The sequence below is a fragment of the Manis pentadactyla genome, chromosome 1 (genome assembly GCF_030020395.1).
Source record: "Manis pentadactyla isolate mManPen7 chromosome 1, mManPen7.hap1, whole genome shotgun sequence".
Classification (NCBI taxonomy): Eukaryota; Metazoa; Chordata; class Mammalia; order Pholidota; family Manidae; genus Manis; species Manis pentadactyla.
In genome coordinates, this window is record NC_080019.1 from 70,336,511 (window position 1) to 70,357,389 (window position 20,879).

Here is a 20,879-nt window from a genome sequence, read left to right on the forward strand (position 1 = left end):
CTTGGCACTCACAACTTGGTTAAGTGGTGCAGGAGGCCTAGCTTTCAGCCTATCTCTGCTTTTGACATGCCTTCCTCACTAAGCTTAATCATTTCTAGCTTTTGATTTAAAGTGAGAGAAATGTGACTTCTTCCTACCACTTGAACACTTCGAGGCCACTGTAAGGTTATTTACAATCTCGGTATTTTGTCTCAGGGAATAGAGAGGTCCCAGGAGAGGGACACATGAGGGACTGGCCTGTCAGCAGAGCAGTCAGAGTACACACAACATTTAAAGACTGTTTAATCTTATCTTGGAGCTATTTGTGGTGCCCCAAAATAATTAGAGTAGTAACATCAAAGATCTCTGATCACAGATCACCAGAATAAATATAACAATAAAAAATTTTGAAGTAACAACTGCAAAAATGTGACACAGAGACATGAAGTGAGCATAAGCACCAACATACTTGCTCGGCACAGGGTTGCCACAAACCTTCAATTTATTAACAAATACCTGCAAAGAGCCACAAAACAATGTACATCTGTGTCTAACAAAGAAGGGAATGGACAGATTATCAAAGTGCACAGAAAGTATGGGAATGTGTGTATTAAGGTGTATGCATGTGTGTGCAGTCTACCACATATGTACATACACATACGGTGGGGAAATAATCATGTTCATAAAAACGAGCCATTTTCTTCTCTGTAAATCATTAAGGAGGTAGATTTAGGAATGATCAGTATGTTTTGGCATTTATAAGGTGGTAACTTCAGTTATCAAGAAACTATATTTTTATTGAATTCAGTCTTTGTTTCTACTCCAATAGTTCCATCAGGCCAGTAAGGCAGAGTTCAGTAAGGTTGAGAAGAGTTCTGATGATTAACAAGGTACATGTGCAGCTCGAAAAAGATCCACAGGTATAAGCATTCACTGATACACAGTATCTTCCTCCTCTGAAAATTTTATAAAGAATGTGTATGGATACATCTCAGGAAAAATCAATCAACTTATTAACTCTGAAAATTTCTCCTCCCTACTGATTGACACCAGACTGATTCTGTGCTAGGTTAAAATAAAATACTTTCCCTGTTAACTTTTTGGCTTGTTGACATCTGAGAAAGAGGTGGGCAAAAACTTGCACCAGCCCGACAGCTAGTAGCTGGAAAAGTGGAAATAACGTAACTAATGTAGATATCATAAGTCAGTAAGAAGAGTGCTAACACACTGTAGGCATTAGATATACTGTTAAATGAATGGACAAAGTATTAAAATTCACTCACCCCCACTTAGTGCTACTCCACTGCTAACATTTACTGGGAATGTTTCATCACCTTGGAGCAAGGAACAAGAAAGGTTCCGATTATAAAATCCCTCCCTCTCTGACATTTCTGAATTCCTTTAGTAAGAAAAAGAGGCATTAGAAAATGAGGGGAAAAAGGGAGGGAAAAGTCTGCTAAATATAGTATGGACTCTCTCCTAAGTGTTTGGTAAGCCTCAATTAATGTCTGCTCTCTCCCTGTCACTAAAGAGTACAGACACCTAAAATGAGCCTACTGTAATAAAATATACTGATTATTTGAACATGCCAGAATATATCTCATTTTTCCTTGTTACATATTATGTACATTCAAAATGTAACAGGATTTCATAATACCAGGTATAATCTACTCATTCAAATCAGTATCTTCAGAGGATAACCTCTGTGCCAGGCACTGGAGATACAATGATGAAAAGACCACAGACATGGCCCTTTCCCCTCATGGAAACTCCAGCCCAGTGGGCAATACCGACATTAATAACAAACAAGCAAGCCAGGGAAACAAACATGATATACACACAATACATGTAAAATCAAAACATATATACAGGGAGAAGCAAGCAAATCCAGCAAGTAAGACAATGACAATGGAAGAGAAGAGATGCATGAACTAAGAGGCCTAAAGGAAGTCAGCTGGTATGAAAAGTTTCCAGGCAGACAAGGAAGAGTATGGACCAAGGTATGATGCCAAGAGGGGGCCTAGTTTGCTGGAAAAAGTGAAAGGAGACCAGTAGAGCAGAGTTCAAACTTCACGGCATACTGACCTCAATTTCACGAAGTTTAGCTCGCTTTTCCTCACTCATTTCAGAGTACTTCGAGAACTTGGACTCAGTCATTTCTTCTTTAATTGGATTAGAGTACAAATGGTGTTCTTCAGATTTGGAACTCTGAGTATCTTCTTCATCTTCACTTTCTTCTTCTTGACTTTGGAAATAAGCAGAATACATTGTATGTCAAAGCAGCAAAAAAATGTTATCTTATAATCTGGCCTTTTCACTTTCACTGCCTTTAGATAGTGTTTTAACAAAACTTAGGAGGATAATTCATCACTGAAACATCTTTCACAAAGTATTTGTTCAAATAATATGGACAATTATAAAACTCTTATGTTTTCTACACACAAAAATTTTGAGTTTCAACATAACCATACTTTACAAAATTCTGTTCATGTTAATGTTATCTGTGTGCCCTTAATTCTGCAACAAACTTTCCTCACAGCAGTTAGATGAATGATCAATCAGTGGTTTCTACATACTTCACAGTTCATAGTGATTCCATGAAGCTTAATGCTAAACAAACCAAATATTTACCTGTCTGTCCTTCAACAGAGCCTATGAACTAGAAAAAACATGAGTTTTTATGACACAATTTTTAAATTGTGTCATACAGACCTACTATGAAACAATCAGTGCAGCACATAAAGATTGACTTACTAACACATAAACCTGGGAATAAAGCAACATATAAATTTCACTTATTAGCACACATTAGTACTCACGTCCATAGTTCATACTGGAAGCTCTACTTATCCGTACCATGTCAGATAAGAAGTAAATGAAAAACTGACTATCATGGGTAATGATACAAAGAAGGAAAATTTTCCTGTCCTTCCAGAATCAATGCAGTGAAAAACAGATTGGCAGGCAACTGTGTGTGTAAAGCTGGTCACCAATGCTAGGATAAGATTAACAATATATTGAAGAACAAATGAAGGGGCTTAAAAAAAATAGTTATACCTTCTGAGACTAAGCTCTGTGATGTTAAGTTCTGGGTAAAGCATGTTATCCATGTAAAATGAACTCAGAATGTTCAACAAACAAAATTCCTTATAAACAACACTGATTAATGACATACTAGAAAATATATTCTCTTTAATATTTGAACATGATAAGCCCTTATGTGTTGCTATTTGGGTACTAAATACATTCTACCGTCATAAGTAGGATGAGTCCTTGTAGTACATATTTAAAACTACTCATAATTATGTTAAAACCAAATCCTTTCCAAATAAAAATTTAAAAAATTTTAAATCTGACTTAAATAAGACACACACAGAATGAGAGAAATTTAAGGAAGGCAGATAAAGTACTGGCAATTGAGAATCAGAAATAACAAGGTACTAAGAGAAGACTATGCAAATAGCTTTTAAATTTCTCATCCAAAGGTCTTTTTCAGGACATTACTAAAATGCTTTACAAACACTCTCTGAGCCCTGCAAATCATTAGTATTATACAAAGGTACATACGACTCAATATAATACTTAGGTAATGAAGAGAAAAGTAAAATCCAACCTTTAAAAAAAAGACAATAGACTCTTTTTGGAAATAAACCTTTTACTTAATGTTTCTCAAATTAAATTTGTCAGAAACTTCCTAAATGCAGGCTTTAGTTAATTTTTTAAAACACAAGAATTTCTTCTTTTATGGTACACAAAACTTTTACAAGTGCTTGAAATGCTTTTTAATGGTTAAACTGTGTGTGTGTGTGTGTGTGTGTGTGTGTGTGTGTAAATACAGATGTTCACTGAAGGATTATTCTGGAAAGGGTCAATCAAAAATACAACACAGTAAATTGCAGTATCTGCAATGAAAATTACTTAACCAATCCAGCCTGTTAGGTACAATTATAAAAAAATTTTTTTTGTAATTTCAATATTCCTTGGTAAGCATCATTGTACACTGATCTGAATGCTTGCTTTCAACTACAGATGAACACGGAGCAGAAAATATATGGATTTATAGGAAATAACTCCCATGACACCTGAGTGAACAACATGAGTCAGAGGACATATGTACAATATTTTTCAAATAGATATGTTCTTATATATACAGAGAAAGAATCTGGACAGCTAGACGCTAAACATTAACCATGTTAAGACTGTTAAAATGTGCTATACTACATTTTGACAATTTAAGACGTATACATATTTTGCAGCTGCTATTTTAATTTTTGCAAGTCCTGAGCAGTTTGTTCTAATTGGTTTTGACTTTAACTCTTAGTTATCAGCTCTAAGTTCAGGTATCATCTATTTCATTTAGTTCTTTTAAAGGAAATTGAAACTTTTAAGACTAGACCTATACAGAATACACTACAAATGACATGAAATTAATATTTGGAACTTTTCTACAAAGCATTAGTAATGTTATGAACTTTTAAACCACATTTCTATCACTAATACAATAATTACTAGTCTCAAAAAGCTGCTCCTCAGTAAAAAGGCATTTTGAATTCAGCCTAGACAGCAGTAGCGAGGCATAAGAAAATTTCAAGGAACAGAAAGTTTTGTGGGGAAAAAGTATTTTTAACTTGATTTGTACTTTCATTAAGTTATTTTTATGTAATCACAATTTATTTAGAGCTAAGAAAAAAATTTAAGAAGTAAATTATAGGTATATCAACTATACTTCAATTTTCTTTTTAATTAAAACAACAATAATGATCAACACAAACTCAAAAGAAAACAAAAGAAAAGGAAAGGAAACCAAAAAGGAATATATTAACTCTATCATTCCTTTTAACTTTGAAGCACAGCTGAGAATATCACTGAATTGCAATTAGGCCACTGAAAAGTTCCAGATGAAGAGAGGACCAAAGCTGAGTAAGCAACAAATGAAAAAAGTAACAGGATCAAATATTCAGCTTCTCACCACAACCTACAATAAAAACACCTAACCTAACACATTTCCAGTGATCTATGCTTTACTATATGAATAATTATTGTACCAACACTAAAGTGTATTCACATTACAAACATTAACATAAATATGAAATTTATTTTTTTTAAAACCTTCTAGAAACAAAACTGTTGCACAGTATTTGAGTTTTGCAATGGCTTCTCTACCTTTCCATTCCCCTAAATTATGAGTGTGCATCCTCACTTTAAAGCAGTGATTCTAATGGTGAGAGACATTACTAATGATGGAATTTAGACATAAAAAAGGTTAAAGAAAGTTTTAAAGCAAACTGAATTTCAGTACAAAGCCTCAGATAGGTATTTCCATAAGCAAACCACATGTACATTTTGTAAAAATTTTGTCATATTCATTGCTAACTTGTTCTGATCAAACAAATGTTTCTGGAAAGACATCACTGTTGCCAAGTTTCTCTCATCTTATCACACTGTGGTTTCCACAAGTGCTGATCTATCACATTTCCTTAGCAATCTAAATGCTACTAATACCCAATTATTGAATCTATACAAATGCTAAGGTGTGCTGGGACACAAAGGTACTTTTCCCCTCTGTTCACACTCTTACATCTGAGAACAATTAATGAATGAAGACCTTTTTTCAATAATAAAAACCTCTGCTTTGTGTTCTTGCTGCCATCTCTGGTCCTATTTTAAAAAATTAAATTCCTAATTCACAATCATAGTATAGCCAGGTCACAGGGATGGTAGAACAGCACAGAGAATACCATTAATGACTCTGTAACATCTTCCTATGTTCACAGTGAATGCAATGAAGGGGCTGAGGACTTGATAATATGGGTGAATGTTGGAACCACTGTGTTGTATATTTGAAACCATCAGAGGATTGTGTATCAATGATGCTTTAATAAAAAAAATTAAGTTCCTTTGCAATTAATTTTTAAAAGGTGTGCAGTTCTACCAAAAACTATCAATATAAACTTGCTGGAGAATTTGGGGGTAAGAATGCCTATAATCACATTCAGTGTTAAATGCAAAAACAATTTTGGGATGATTACCAAAGAGCAAAATTCAAAATTATGATTTTTCCATATTATTAAAGGCAAGGGGTTTTTATTTATTTATTCTTATTTCTTCTGAGTTTACATTTGAATAACTAACGCAATATTTTTCTTAACAACACACAATCCAAAAGAAAGGGAACATAACCTTCCCATTCACATTTTAAAAATCACTTTTTGTGGAGCCAAAACAATATTTGATGACAAAGATTTGAATAAATGCAGTTGACTATTCAGTAACTACAAAGTGAGAATATATAAATTAGTGTAGAAATAAACTCAAAAGTGAAGTGAAACCAGATGGATCAAGACCAGAAACCAAAAGCTCCTTGTTCACTGGAAAAACAATGGTGAACTAAAAAATAATCCTCTTAACAAGTTCTTTTAAGAGTGAAGTTTTCCTGTTATTATTTCAAGCACACCACTTTATGAAAAAGGCAGTATATATGCAATAAGAAACTTGAGTATACTTGAAACTTAGATTCTTACTTTTGATTTTCTTCTTCTTCTGATTCTTCATGCTGATCAAATAACTCCCATTTAGAAGTTGTTACAGCTGAATGGAAGGGGAAAAAAGGACATAATTCCATAAGGTAAATCAGCTTTTTGCAGTAGCAGAGTAGAAGCCCAGCTTTCGAATTAAAAGTTCCTATTACAGAAGTTATCTACTTTACCTATTCTTTGAATAGCCATTTCTGTGCTAAATTTATTTCTTTCCTCACATCTACACTCTAATTTTATTCAAATTCATGAAGTGACAAATAATCGTCCTTAGTTTGGTTATAGATGGTAAGATTCATTTCATTACAATCTACAAATATTAACAATTACAGATTATAAACACTAGGATACATGTCCAAGTAAAATAGGAAAGGAAGGTCTAAACTGCTTCTAATAAGTCAAGCATTACAGGAGGGTCAAAGCTGGGTTTCTCTGAAACTAATTTCTCAGTAGATTTCTAAATAGGTACAGCTTCCGGTCTACATTTTCTATTGAAATGCCTTACCCTGAAAGGTTTTAAGTGATTTCTCTCATTCCTCACAAAGCATCCAAACTGAAGGATGTAAGAAAATTCTAATAGCAACCACCACAATGAAAATGCAGCCACTAGACATAAAACATGATAACACTAGGTCTTAAGACAGAAACATATTATAAAATATAAAAGCATGCATACACTCCAATGATTAAATTTAATTAGTTAACTTTTTAAAGCCTAATATTTATTGTACTTGTACTCACCCTGTGCTTCCAATTCAGATTCATCCACAGCTTCCCACTTTGATGGGGCAACTTTAAATATAGGCTCATTCTTCTTTGAGTCTTCACTTGCATCCACTGTTGAGGAAAGATGAACCATTAACCCTAACTACTAGAGGATGACCTAAATCAAAGAGTTCATAGGCATTCACTACATCGTTAAGCAGTTAAGACAAAATAAGGCCACATATGGACTAATAATACTAGTGTCAAGTAGAGGATTACGCCTAATCCAGGTCTCTGCACCTGAGGTCCAAATTTTAATAGTATATGTAGCAACTCAGAAAGTTATTATGTCAAGAAAATGGAGAAGTTGAAGCACTAGAAAAATCTTTAATACCTTTATCTCATTACTGTTTAAATTACAGAACTTTTATATTGTTGAATTGTTTAACATATATCAAATGTACTGCAGATGGTGTACACTTCCTATTTCCAAAAATTATTTTAGGCAGCTAGGAAAAACTAAGCTGTAACTTAGGAAAACTAATAATAAAAATGGAACTGATAAAACTAGGCACCTAGGGTTATAAATACAATTCACAAGATTTTGCCTACAGTCTCCTGACCAGACAAAAAAAGAGAAACTTGATCATACAAGAAGCTGACTATCCCCAAAATGAAATGTGACCAGAAAGAAAACCTTTTTCTTGGCACAAATGCATCACTGGGATCTGAACTTTGAAAGTCAGAAATAAGTGACAGAAAATACCTACTGACTGAACACCTGAATCAAAAATTACAACCTTTTTCCATATCAGCATGTGTGGAAATTTCATAGAGAGTTTTGTAATCAAATTTACTAACTAGGTTTAATCAGTTTGAAATTTGTACTCACAAGGCACTCCATCAAGATCATCATCAAGACTCTTTATAGGAACTCCATCAAGATCATCAATAGGAGTAGCATCAATAGGAATTCCATCCACATCTTCTAGAGGTGCACCATCAAGCTCTTCCTCAATGGGGGCACCATCAAGGTCTTCTGGTACATCCTACGAAAACACACATTCTACTGGGACATTCTCAAAGTCATACTGCTACAAGGTTAATTTGGAATCCAGAACAAACCAACCACGTGGATACCCCCACATTCCTTCGTACAATGTAAGGACATATTAAGAATATATTTTATCATCCAGTCTGACAAAGAAGCAGCCGTTCATTCTTAATTTATCAAATATTTACTCAGTGTTTACTGATGCCAGGTACCTGTGAGGCATAGGAGATACAATAACTAGTACAAATGAGCTTGGTCGCTTGCCCATCCTGTCATTGAGCTTGGAATTTTTCTTTTGTGAGAGTGAGGTGGGAAGAAAGGAGCCAGGAAATTAGATAATCAGAACTATACATATAACTGCAACTATGATGACTGTGATAACAAAGAGGTCTATCATATTATTATTAAAGGATATAATAAGCAGATTTCACCTAAAGAGGTCTGGACTTATGCTTAAACTATCTTGGGTAAAGAGGAGACATTTAAAAAAGAGGGAACAAGTACAAAGATCTATGTTAGGAGGAAACACTGGACATTCGGAAAACCGAAACAAGGACAATGTGGTTGCAGCAGGGGATGCTATTAGGAGGATCTTGTAGGAGTGAAAGTGAAGAGGAGAGCTGGACTAAGATGGTAGAAATAAAGGGGGATTTAAGGACTATTAGGAAGATAAAAAGCAACAGGACAGTGATGAATGGAATTTACTACCATTGCGGTGCATCCTTCTGTGTACATATTTATTTATATAATTATCTTTAACAAAATGAAATCATGCTATATATATTGCTCTATTATTTGATTTTTTTTCTCCAACATATTATACATCTTTTCAGATCATCAAATAAAAAACCAGTCACCAATTTTCACATAAGAACACACCACAGAGAATTCCTGTTAGACATAATTTCAAATCCTGGGCTCCAGCAATTTCAGCAACAAAAACCCAAGACTTAGGGGTAGTAAACATCAGGTATTTTTCCCAAAGAAATGTTATTCCCATCAATAACATATCACACTTTCACAGCATCTCCAGAAATAAATTTTAAAATAATCAGACAAATACACTGAACACCTACCTCTGTTTCCTTTTCTTCAATAATATTTACAAGGCCTAAGAAAATATTTTGTAATTTGATCAAAAATGGTTCTGGATAAATTGCCCAATCTTCCCATGCTCTAAAGCAGGTCATTACCCGTTGCTAAATAGAGAGGAAAAAAACAATGCATTACTATTTTTGGCAATATGTCTCAAACTTCATTCCATGAGAATGACCATCATGATTTCATTTTCCTTAAACTGACATTCTTTTTTAAAACTTAAAGATAATAACTATTATTACAATACATTAAAAAATCAGTGTCACCTTCTAATTGAAAGGAAAAAATTAAAAATATATATACTGAAAAAGAAACAGTAACTATTTGCTCTTGATCACCTAATGTCCCATACCACAGGCAGTACAAAGGCCACATTCTGGCAAACACTAGCTTAGAAATTTATGAAGGCTGAATATGAAGGTCATGAAGTTTTGACCCAAGTTCCTTTATGGTCTGATGAAGTACTTCCTGATTCTGGCTAACACTTTTCTCTGTCCTGTCCCTAACCTTACAGATGATCTGACTGACAATAAAAATTAGGTAAAAAATTTTTGACTTAACTGGAGTTCTCTCTCTGAATCCCCTAAATGGGGTCATTGGGCATTTTCCAAGGTAAAAAATTTCCTTAATAAAAGTTCTTCTTCCCATGAAAATATATCTACTTATTCAATTATAAGTAAGGTATTTTCTTTGACTTTTCTTAACATTGGTCTACAGCTTAAGAGGTTATAAAAATTGGTAACAATATACTTCCTAAACATGACCAACTAAAAATCAGTGTTCCTAATCCACCCAAATTATGTACACCATTATAAAATGAGTGATCTTCTGAATGTGTTTTGTGACAAGAATGGTAATATTTAAATAAAACACTTAAAACTAAAACAGACACCCAACAAAGCAACAGCAGATATTAAAAAAAATTTTTTTACACTAAGAGTAAAAATGGCAGTAATTTTAAAATAATTTCTGAAATATCCAAGTTATGTCTTATACCTGTCTCATGTACTTTATATGATTCCTATACCCAACCCCCATTCAAAATACTAGGGCAAAAGTAATAAAACCACCAACATACCTTAAAGTTTTCAGACTGTAAATGGCCTTGAATTGTACGATAGGTAGCATTGAGGTCTGAAAATATCTGACATAACTTTGTTTCAAAACTGAAATTCAAATAATATATTTTTTACAATAGAATTTGTTTAAAAATCCCCATCCACTTCAATAATTTAGCAATGAAAACCCTTCCTGGACTTAAAAAAACCTTATAAATAAATTAACCAAGTAATTCTTTAAAATCAGTAACTTGGTGTTTCACCTCTAAAGCTGTAACTGAACTGCTTCAAATTCTTTTAATTCTGAATTTGTTTTCTCCTGTAAAATCCGCAAAAGTGTCTCTCAAGAACCAGTTTCCTTGACTATCAAGGAACTTCAACATCTAGAATATCTTAGCTACCTAGAATGATCTCTTTATTCTTATAAAATAGGAAATTGAAAAACTGAGCAACTTGTCCAAACCAAAAAAGTAATAACAGAGCCAAGATTAGGACCCACACCTCCAAATTTCCTCTCAGAAGCAGTTCCTGGAGAAAAACTTCCGATTCATAAGATAAACACCTAAAAGGAATTGAAGACTACAAAGAAGGAGATGGGATTAAAGATGGCGCTGTGAGAAGAGAGTCAGAGGCTTCCTCCTAAAACTGGATAAAATTAGAAAATTTAATTGGCACAACTAACCCTGAGAGAGCAACAGGAAAGAGGATGGCGTCAGATGCACACACCTGGAGACAAGAGCAGACCTCACCGAAGGGGGTAACATACCAGAGCTGTGGCTCCGTGGGACCCAAGCCCTTTCCCCAACCCAGCTCACTGGCCGGAGGAAGAGAAACGGAGCAGGGAGGGAGTGGAAGGCTTGGGACTGCTGAATACCTAGCTCCGGAGATCTGCTCTGGGAGCACAAACCTACATTTCATGGTGCTTTCATGAGACTCGCAGGACTACCAGGTTGGAAAGTTAATACAGGCAGAGTTCCTGGGAAGACTGGGATTCTGGCTGCTTGTGGAAAGCAGGGATCCATATCCAGATGCTCTGGGACAAAAACATACCTGTGTGACCGGCCCACTGGCTCAGGCAGTGGAGACAGGCACAGGAGCCAGGAGGCGGGGAACTGCTCTTTCCTCCCTCCAGGCACAGTACCGCTCCCGTGCAAACCCCGACATTGCTGCAGGGGCTGAGCATCTCCAGAATAGAGCTTCTGGACACTACAGGGCGCCATATACAAACATGAAACGCCAAAGGAACCTTGTCCACAGTAAAATTATTAATACAACTCCTGAGAAATATTTAAATGATATGGACCTCGTGACTCTTCCTGAAAGGGAGTTCAAAATAAAAATCATCAACATTCTAATGGAGCTTTGGAAAGACATCCAAGAAGTCAGGAATGAATTCAGGTCGGAGATCCAATCGTTGAAGAGCAAGATGGAGTGTATTAAAAGCAGGTTGGATATGGTGGAGGAGATAATAAATGAAATAGAAACTAGAGAAGAGGAATACAAAGAAGCTGAGGCACAGAGAGAAAAAAGGATCTCTAAAAATGAAAGAATATTGACACAACTGTGTGACCAATCCAAGCGGAACAATATTCGCATTATACGGATACCAGAAGAAGAAGAAGAGAGAGAAAGGGATAGAAAGTGTCCTTGAGGAGGTAATTGCTGAAAACTTCCCCAATATGGGGAAGGAGATAGTCTCTCGGGCCATGGAGATCCACAGATCTCCCAACACATGGGACTCAAGGAAGACAACACCAAGACACATACTAATTAAAATGGGATAGACCAAGGATAAGGACAGACTGGTAAAAGCAGCCAGAGGCAGAAATAAGATCACATACAAAGGAAAGCCCATCAGGCTAACATCAGACTTCTCAGCAGAAACCTTACAGGCCAGAAGGGAGTGGCATGATGTATTTAATGCCATGAAGCAGAAGGGTCTGGAACCAAGATTACTTTATCTGGCGAGATTATCATTTAAATTTGAAGGAGGGATTAAACAATTTCCAGATAAGCAAAAGATGAGAGAGTTTACCTCCTACAAACCATCTCTGCAGTCTATTTTGGAGGGACTGCTATAGATAGAAGTGTTCTGAGGTCTGGATAGCTGTCACCAGAGGTAGTAAAATCACGGTTGGGAGGGTGGAGAAGCTGATTGCTAGACAAATGCAAAATTAAATTGACTATCCCCAAAGTCAATCAAGGGATAGACAAAAAGTACAGAATTTGATACCTAATATATAAAGAATGAAGGAGGAAGAAAAAGGAGGAGAAATAGAAAAGAACCTTTAGATTGTGTCTGTAGCAGCATACTAAGTTAGTTAAGTTAGACTCCTAGATAGTAAGGAAGGTAACCTGGAACCTTTGGTAACCACGAATCTAAAGCCCGAAATGGCAGTAAGTACATACCTTTCAATAATCATCCTAAATGTAAATGAACTGAATGCACCTATCAAAAGACGCAGAGTAATAGAATGGATAAAAAAGCAAGACCCATCCATGTGCTGCTTACAAGAGACTCACCTCAAACCCAAAGACATGCACAGACTAAAAGTCAAGGGATGGAATAAGATATTTTATACAAATAACAGGGATAAAAAAGCAGGTGTTGCAGTACTAGTATCAGACAAAATAGACTTCAAAACAAAGAAAGTAACAAGAGATAAAGAAGGACATCACATAATGATAAAGGGGTCAGTCCAACAAGAGGATATAACCATTATAAATATATATGCACCCAACACAGGAGCACCAGGATATGTGAAACAAATACTAACAGAACTAAAGGAGGAAATAGAATGCAATGCATTTATTTTGGGAGACTTCAACACACCATTCACTCCAACGGACAGATCCACCTGACAGAAAATAAGTAAGGACACAGAGGCACTGAACAACACACTAGAACAGATGAACCTAACAGACATCTATAGAACTCTATACCCAAAAGCAACAGGATACACATTCTTCTCAAGTGCACATGGAACATTCTCCAGAATAGACCACAAAAAGAGCCTCAGTAAATTCAAAAATATTGGAATCCTACCAACCAACTTTTCAGACCACAAAGATATAAAACTAGAACTAAACTGTACAAAGAAAGCAAAAAGGCTCACAAACACATGGAGACTTAACAACACACTTCTAAATAGTCAATGGATCAATGACCAAATTAAAATGGAGATTCAGCAATATATGGAAATAAATGACAACAATAACACAAACCCCCAACTTCTGTGGGACGCAGCGAAAGCAGTCTTAAGAGTAAAGTATATAGCACTCCAGGCATATATAAAGAAAGAAGAACAAACCCAAATGAATAGTCCAACGTCACAATTATCAAAACTGGAAAAACAAGGGAACAAATGAGGACTAAAGTCAGCAGAAGGAGGGACATAATAAAGATCAGAGAAGAAATAAACAAAACTAAGAAAAATAAAACAATAGAAAAAAAATCAATGAAACCAAGAGCTGGTTCTTTCAGAAAATAAACAAAATAGATAAGCCTCTAGCCAGACTTATTAAGACAAAAAGAGAATCAACACACATCAACAGAATCAGAAACGAGAAAGGAAACATCACGACAGACCCAACAGAAATACGAAGAATTATTAGAGACTACTATGAAAACCTATATGCCAAGAAGCTGGAAAACCTAGAAGAAGTGGACAACTTCCTAGAGAAATACAACCTTCCAAGATTGACCAAGGAAAAAACACAAAATCTAAACAAACCAATTACCAGCAAAACTGAAGCAGTAATCAAAAAACTACCCAAGAAAAAAAACCCCAGGCCAGATGGATTTACCTCGGAATTTTATCAGACAAACAGAGAACATATAATGCCCATTCTCCTTGAAATTTTCCAAAAAATAGAAGAGGAGGGAATACTCCCAAACTCATTCTATGTAGCCAACATCACCCTAATATCAAAACCAGGCAAAGACCCCAACAAAAAAGAAAATTGCAGACCAATATCCCTGATGAACGTAGATGCAAAAATACTCAATAAAATATTAGCAAACAGAATTCAAAAATATATCAAAAGCATCATACACCACGACCAAGTGCGATTCATCCCAGGGATGCAAAGATGGTACTACATTCGAAAATCCATCAACATCATCCACCACATAAACAAAAAGAAAGACAAAAACCACATGATCATCTCCATACATGCTGAAAAAGCATATGAAAAAATTCAACATCTATTCATGATAAAAACTCTCAGCAAAATGGGTACAGAGGGCAAGTACCTCAACATAATAAAGGCCATATATGATAAACCCACAGCCAACATCATACTGAACAGCGAGAAGCTGAAAGCTTTTCCTCTGAGATCTCGGAAAAAAGACAGGGATGCCCACTCTCCCCACTGTTATTCAACATAGTACTGCAGGTCCTAGTCACAGCAATTAGACAAAACAAAGAAATGCAAGGAATCCAGATTGGTAAAGAAGAAGTTAAACTGTCACTATTTGCAGATGACATGATATTGTACATAAAAAACCCTAAAGACTCCACTCCAAAACTACTAGAACTGATATCAGAATATAGCAAAGTTGCAGGATACAAAATTAACACATAGAAATCGGTGGCTTTCCTATACACTAACAATGAACCAATAGAAAGAGAAATCAGGAAAACAATTCCATTCACAATGGCATGAAAAAGAATAAAATATCTAGGAATAAACCTAACCAAAGAAGTGAAAGACCTATACCCTGAAAACTATAAGACACTCTTAAGAGAAATTAAAGAGGACACTAACAAATGGAAACTCTTCCCATGCTCTTGGCTAGAAAGAATTAATATTGTCAAAATGGCCATCCTGCCCAAAGCAATATACAGATTTGATGCAATCCCTATGAAACTACCAGCAACATTCTTCAATGAACTGGAACAAATAGTTCAAAAATTCATATGGAAACACCAAGACCCCAAATAGCCAAAGCAATCCTGAGAAAGAAGAATAAAGTGGGGGGATCTCACTCTCAAACTTCAAGCTCTACTACAAAGCCAGAGTAATCAAGAAAATTTGGTACTGGCACAAGAACAGAGCCACAGACCAGTGGAACAGACTAGAGACTCCAGACATTAACCCAAACATATATGGTCAATTAATATTTGATAAAGGAGCCATGGACATACAATGGAGAAATGACAGTCTCTTCAACAGATGGTGCTGGCAAAACTGGACAGCTACATGTAGGAGAATGAAACTGGACCATTGTCTAACCCCATATACAAAAGTAAATTCAAAATGGATCAAAGACCTGAATGTAAGTCATGAAACCATTAAACTCGTGGAAAAAAAACATAGGCAAAAACCTCTTAGACATAAACATGAGTGACCTCTTCTTGAACATATCTCCCTGGGCAAGGAAAACAATAGCAAAAAATGAACAAGTGGGACTATATTAAGCTGAAAAGCTTCTGTACACCAAAAGACACCATCAATAGAACAAAAAGGAACCCTACAGTATGGGAGAATATATTTGTAAATGACAGATCCGATAAAGGCTTGATGTCCAAAATATATAAAGAGCTCACACGCCTCAACAAACAAAAATCAAATAACCCAATTAAAAAATGGGCAGAGGAACTGAACAGACAGTTCTCCAAAAAAGAAATACAGATGGCCAACAGACACATGAAAAGATGCTCCACATCACTAATTATCAGAGAAATGCAAATTAAAACTACAATGAGTTATCGCCATACACCAGTAAGGATGGCTGCCATCCAAAAGACAAACAACAACAAATGTTGGCGAGGCTGTGGAGAAAGAGGAACCCTCCTACACTGCTGGTGGGAATGTAAACTAGTTCAACCATTGTGGAAAGCAGTATGGAGGTTCATCAAAATGCTCAAAACAGACTTACCATTTGACCCAGGAATTGCACTTCTAGGAATTTACCCTATGAATGCAGCAATCAAGTTTGAGAAAGACAGATGCACCCCTATGTTTATCGCAGCACTATTTACAATAGCCAAGAATTGGAAACAACCTAAATGTCCATCGGTAGATGAATGGATAAAGAAGATGTGGTACATATACACAATGGAATACTACTCAGCCATAAGAAGAGGGCAAATCCTACCATTTGCAGCAACATGGATGGAGCTGGAGGGTATTATGCTCAGTGAAATAAGCCAAGCGGAGAAAGAGAAATACCAAATGATTTCACTCATCTGTGGAGTATAAGAACAAAGGAAAAACTGAAGGAACAAAACAGCAGCGGAATCACAGAACCCAAGAATGGACTAACAGGTACCAAAGGGAAAGGGACTGGGGAGGATGGGTGGGTAGGGAGGGATAAGGGGGGGCAGGAAGAAGGGGATAATTAAGATGAGCATGCATGGGGGGGTGGGAGAATGGGGAGGGCTGTGCAACATGGAGAGGACGGGTAGTGATTCTACAGCATTTAGTTATGCTAATGGACAGTGACTGTAAAGGGGTTTATAGCGGGGAACTGGTATAGGGGAGAGCCCAGTAAACATAATATTCTTCATGTAAGTGTAGATTAAAGATAACAAAAAAACAAAAAACAAAAAACAAAAAGAAAGAAAAGAGGGATTACTCCATGATAGGATAAAACTAACTGTAAATCAACGATTAATGCATGCTTTAAATATCCTTAATTTTGATCACGTAAAGGGTGTCAGATGATCGGCTATGGAGGTACACTTTTCTGATAATATTCCTTTCTCTTTAAAAAAAAAAAAAAAAAAAAAAAAAGGAGTTCCTCTGTGGTGACCTCCAATGAGTTCTACACAATGGTATAAAGGGCATATCAAAGTGTGGGCAAAGGGTCTGTTTGTGTTTATACAGAGGATCAAAGCCTAATTGGGTACCCCGAAAATGAACTAAGATACGATATGAAGAAGAACTTCCAACATCAGCACTCTCTGGAAGAGTCATACCAGAAGATGATCATCAAAAAGCCTCAACAAAGATCCAGGCGATGCTGCAGTTGTAGCTGCATTCATCCCACTGGTTCCTGGACTTGCCATGGGAATGAGGAAGGAGATATCTAAGCTGGCCTGTGCATACAGTAAAACCACAAATTTGACTGGATCTACACTGTTGGAATTCAACCAAGAATTAGGAGAAGTGCAAGTTGTATCGCTCCAAAATCTTACAACTACAGACTATTTACTGTTAAAAGAACATATGGGATGTGAACAGTTCCCACGAATGGGCTGTTTTGTCTGATTTCTCTCAGACTGTTCAACTACAGTTGGACAATATCCATCATATCATAGACAAATTTTCACAAATGCCTAGGGTGCCTAACTGGTTTTCTTGGCTTCACTGGAGATGGCTCGTAATTATAGATCTGCTTTGGTTATGTAAATGTATTCCTATTATGTTAATGTGTGTGCGCAATTTAATTAGTTTAAAACCTATACATGCTTAAGTTACTCTAGAAGAAGATATGTCAAAGAAATAATCAATCTTCCCATGTTTTCTTCCATCTGCTACCTCTATAGCTTTTCTTCTTCCTTCCTAATTACAACCCTTAAATAGAATTCGTGCTTCATATCGAATTTACCGAGTATCATAATTCCTCCAAGTGGTAAAGATACCTCAAGACAAATGCTGGGCATAGAAGCCACAGGGCATAATCTGCAAAGAAGTAAAAAGCTAATCTTTTCAAACAATATGGCTTCTCTCTCACTTACCAACTTTACATTTCCCTGTATGGCCCCGGAAGATGACTGGTTAGCCAGAGACGGGTAAGATTCCTCAAGGGAGGAACAACCTAAGACAGGCACAGTCACAGGGGGGCCATCAGGTGAGAAATTGGGGATCAACAGAGGTGAGGCTTAGAACCTCACCCCCACTGTTCTGAGAGAAATCTTCTGCAACGTGGATGTTTTATTGCCCTTGTCTAACTTGGATTAACACATAGTCTACAGGCACACACCTGATCATCTACATTTGCTCTCTTACAACACTAAACTAAGTTTTCTACCTTTATCTTACATCTACCTACCACTTCAGCATTTTATTAAAAATAATAATAATAATAATAATAAAGGGAGAAATGTGGGATCTACATATAAATCAAGTATAAAAATCAAACGAATATTCATATTTGACCTGATTGTTTATAGTTCATAATGCGTGATCAAAACCGAAAGTTTCTGTGATGACTGCCCTTGTACTGTTCACCATGTAAGAACTTGTTCGTTATGCTTCAGAAGATTGGAGACTGACGAGAATTAGGCTTGGGGTGGATTAATGATTGTGCATTGAGCATTGACCCCCCCTATACAGAATTTTAATGTTGTTAACAACCATTTGATCAATAAATATGAGAGATGCCCTCTCAAAAAAAAAAAAGAATACAATACCTAGGAATAAACCTAACCAAAGAAGTGAAAGACCTATACCCTGAAAACTATAAGACACTCTTAAGAGAAATTAAAGAGGACACTAACAAATGGAAACTCATCCCATGCTCTTGGCTAGAAAGAATTAATATAGTCAAAATGGCCATCCTGCCCAAAGCAATATACAGATTTGATGCAATCCCTACCAAATTACCAACAACATTCTTCAACAAACTGGAACAAATAGTTCTAAAATTCATATGGAAACACCAAGACCCCAAATAGCCAAAGCAATCCTGAGAAAGAAGAATAAAGTGGGGGGGATCTCACTCCCAAACTTCAAGCTCTACTATAAAGCCATAGTAATCAGGAAAATTTGGTACTGGCACAAGAACAGAGCCACAGACCAGTGGAACAGACTAGAGACTCCAGACATTAACCCAAACATATATGGCCAATTAATATTTGATAAAGGAGCCATGGACATGCAATGGGGAAATGACAGTCTCTTCAACAGATGGTGCTGTCAAAACTGGACAGCTACATGTAAGAGAATGAAACTGGATCACTGTCTAACCCCATACACAAAAGTAAACTCAAAATGGATCAAAGACCTGAATGTAAGTCATGAAACCATAAAACTCTTAGAAAAAAACATAGGCAAAAATATCTTGGATGTGAACATTAACAACTTCTTCATGAATATATCTCCCAGGGCAAGGAAAACAAAAGCAAAAATGAACAAGTGGGACTATATCAAGCTAAAAAGCTTCTGTACAGCAAAGGACACCATCAATAGAACAAAAAGGTACCCTACAGTATGGGAGAATATATTTGTAAATGACAGATCCGATAAAGGCTTGACATCCAAAATATATAAAGAGCTCACACTCCACAAACAAAAAGCAAATAATCCAATTAAAAAATGGGCAGAGGAGCTGAACAGACAGTTCTCCAAAGAAGAAATTCAGATTGCCAACAGACATATGAAAAGATGCTCCACATCGCTTGTCATCAGATAAATGCAAATTAAAACCACAATGAGATTATCACCTCACACCGGTAAGGATCGCTACCATCCAAAAGACAAACAACAAATGTTGGCGAGGTTGTGGAGAAAGGGGAACCCTCCTACACTGCTGGTGGGAATGTAAATTAGTTCAACCACTCTGGAAAGCAGTTTGGAGGTTCCTCAAAATGCTCAAAATAGACTTACCAGTTGACCCAGGAATTCCACTTCTAGGAATTTACCCTAAGAATGCAGCTCTGCCGTTTGAAAAAGACAGATGCCTATGTATATTGCAGCACTATTTACAATAGCCAAGAAATGGAAGCAACCTAAGTGTCCATCCGTAGATGAATGGATAAAGATGTGGTACGTATTCACAACGGAATATTACTCAGCCATAAGAAGAAAACAAATCCTACAATTTGCAACAACATGGATGGAGCTAGAGGGTATTATGCTCAGTGAAATAAGCCAAATGGAGAAAGAGAAATACCAAATGATTTCACTCATCTGTGGAGTATAAGAACAAAGGAAAAACCGAAGGAGCAAAACAGCAGCAGAATCACAGAACCCAAGAATGGACTAACAATTACCAAAGGGAAAGAGACTGGGGGAGAATGGGAGGGTAGGGAGGGATAAGGGCGGGGAAGATGAAAGGAGGCATTATGATTAGCATGTATAATGTGGGGGTGGCATGGGGAGGGCTGTGCAACACAGGAAGACAAGTAGTGATTCTACAACATCTTACTATGCTGATGGACAGTGACTGTAATGGGGTTTGTGGGGGGGACTTAGGGTAGGGGAGAGCCTAGTAAACATAATGTTCTTCATGTAATTGTAGATTAATGATAACAATAAACAAAAAAATAAATAAATAGCCACAAAGAAAGGAAAAATAAATAAATAAATAAAAATAAAAGGAATTGTAGGGAACTGAAGAACAGTTATATATTAACTACAGTACAGCAACATAATTTCCTGTTATGTAAGAAAACATTCAGTGAACTATAACTAATACAGTGATGATCAGAAGAGAACACAGATCCTTTAAATAATGCAGTCTTTGTTTTCTTCTTTTGTTTGCCATAACTTCTATTGTTT

General features: G+C 36.2%; 1 protein-coding gene across 3 annotated transcripts in view; it reads right to left on the minus strand.

The window, feature by feature from the left end:
• U2SURP (U2 snRNP associated SURP domain containing) overlaps window positions 1–20,879 on the minus strand; it is a 66,057-nt gene that overhangs the window by 11,993 nt on the left and 33,185 nt on the right. For all 3 annotated transcript variants that reach the window (XM_036877306.2, XM_036877305.2, XM_036877307.2), the window contains 6 exons: window positions 10,448–10,535; window positions 9,348–9,470; window positions 8,110–8,266; window positions 7,254–7,349; window positions 6,501–6,567; window positions 2,065–2,224 (listed from right to left, as the gene is read on the minus strand). In XM_036877306.2, coding sequence (XP_036733201.2) covers window positions 2,065–2,224; window positions 6,501–6,567; window positions 7,254–7,349; window positions 8,110–8,266; window positions 9,348–9,470; window positions 10,448–10,535 — 691 coding nt within the window. The remainder of the gene's footprint in view (window positions 1–2,064; window positions 2,225–6,500; window positions 6,568–7,253; window positions 7,350–8,109; window positions 8,267–9,347; window positions 9,471–10,447; window positions 10,536–20,879) is intronic.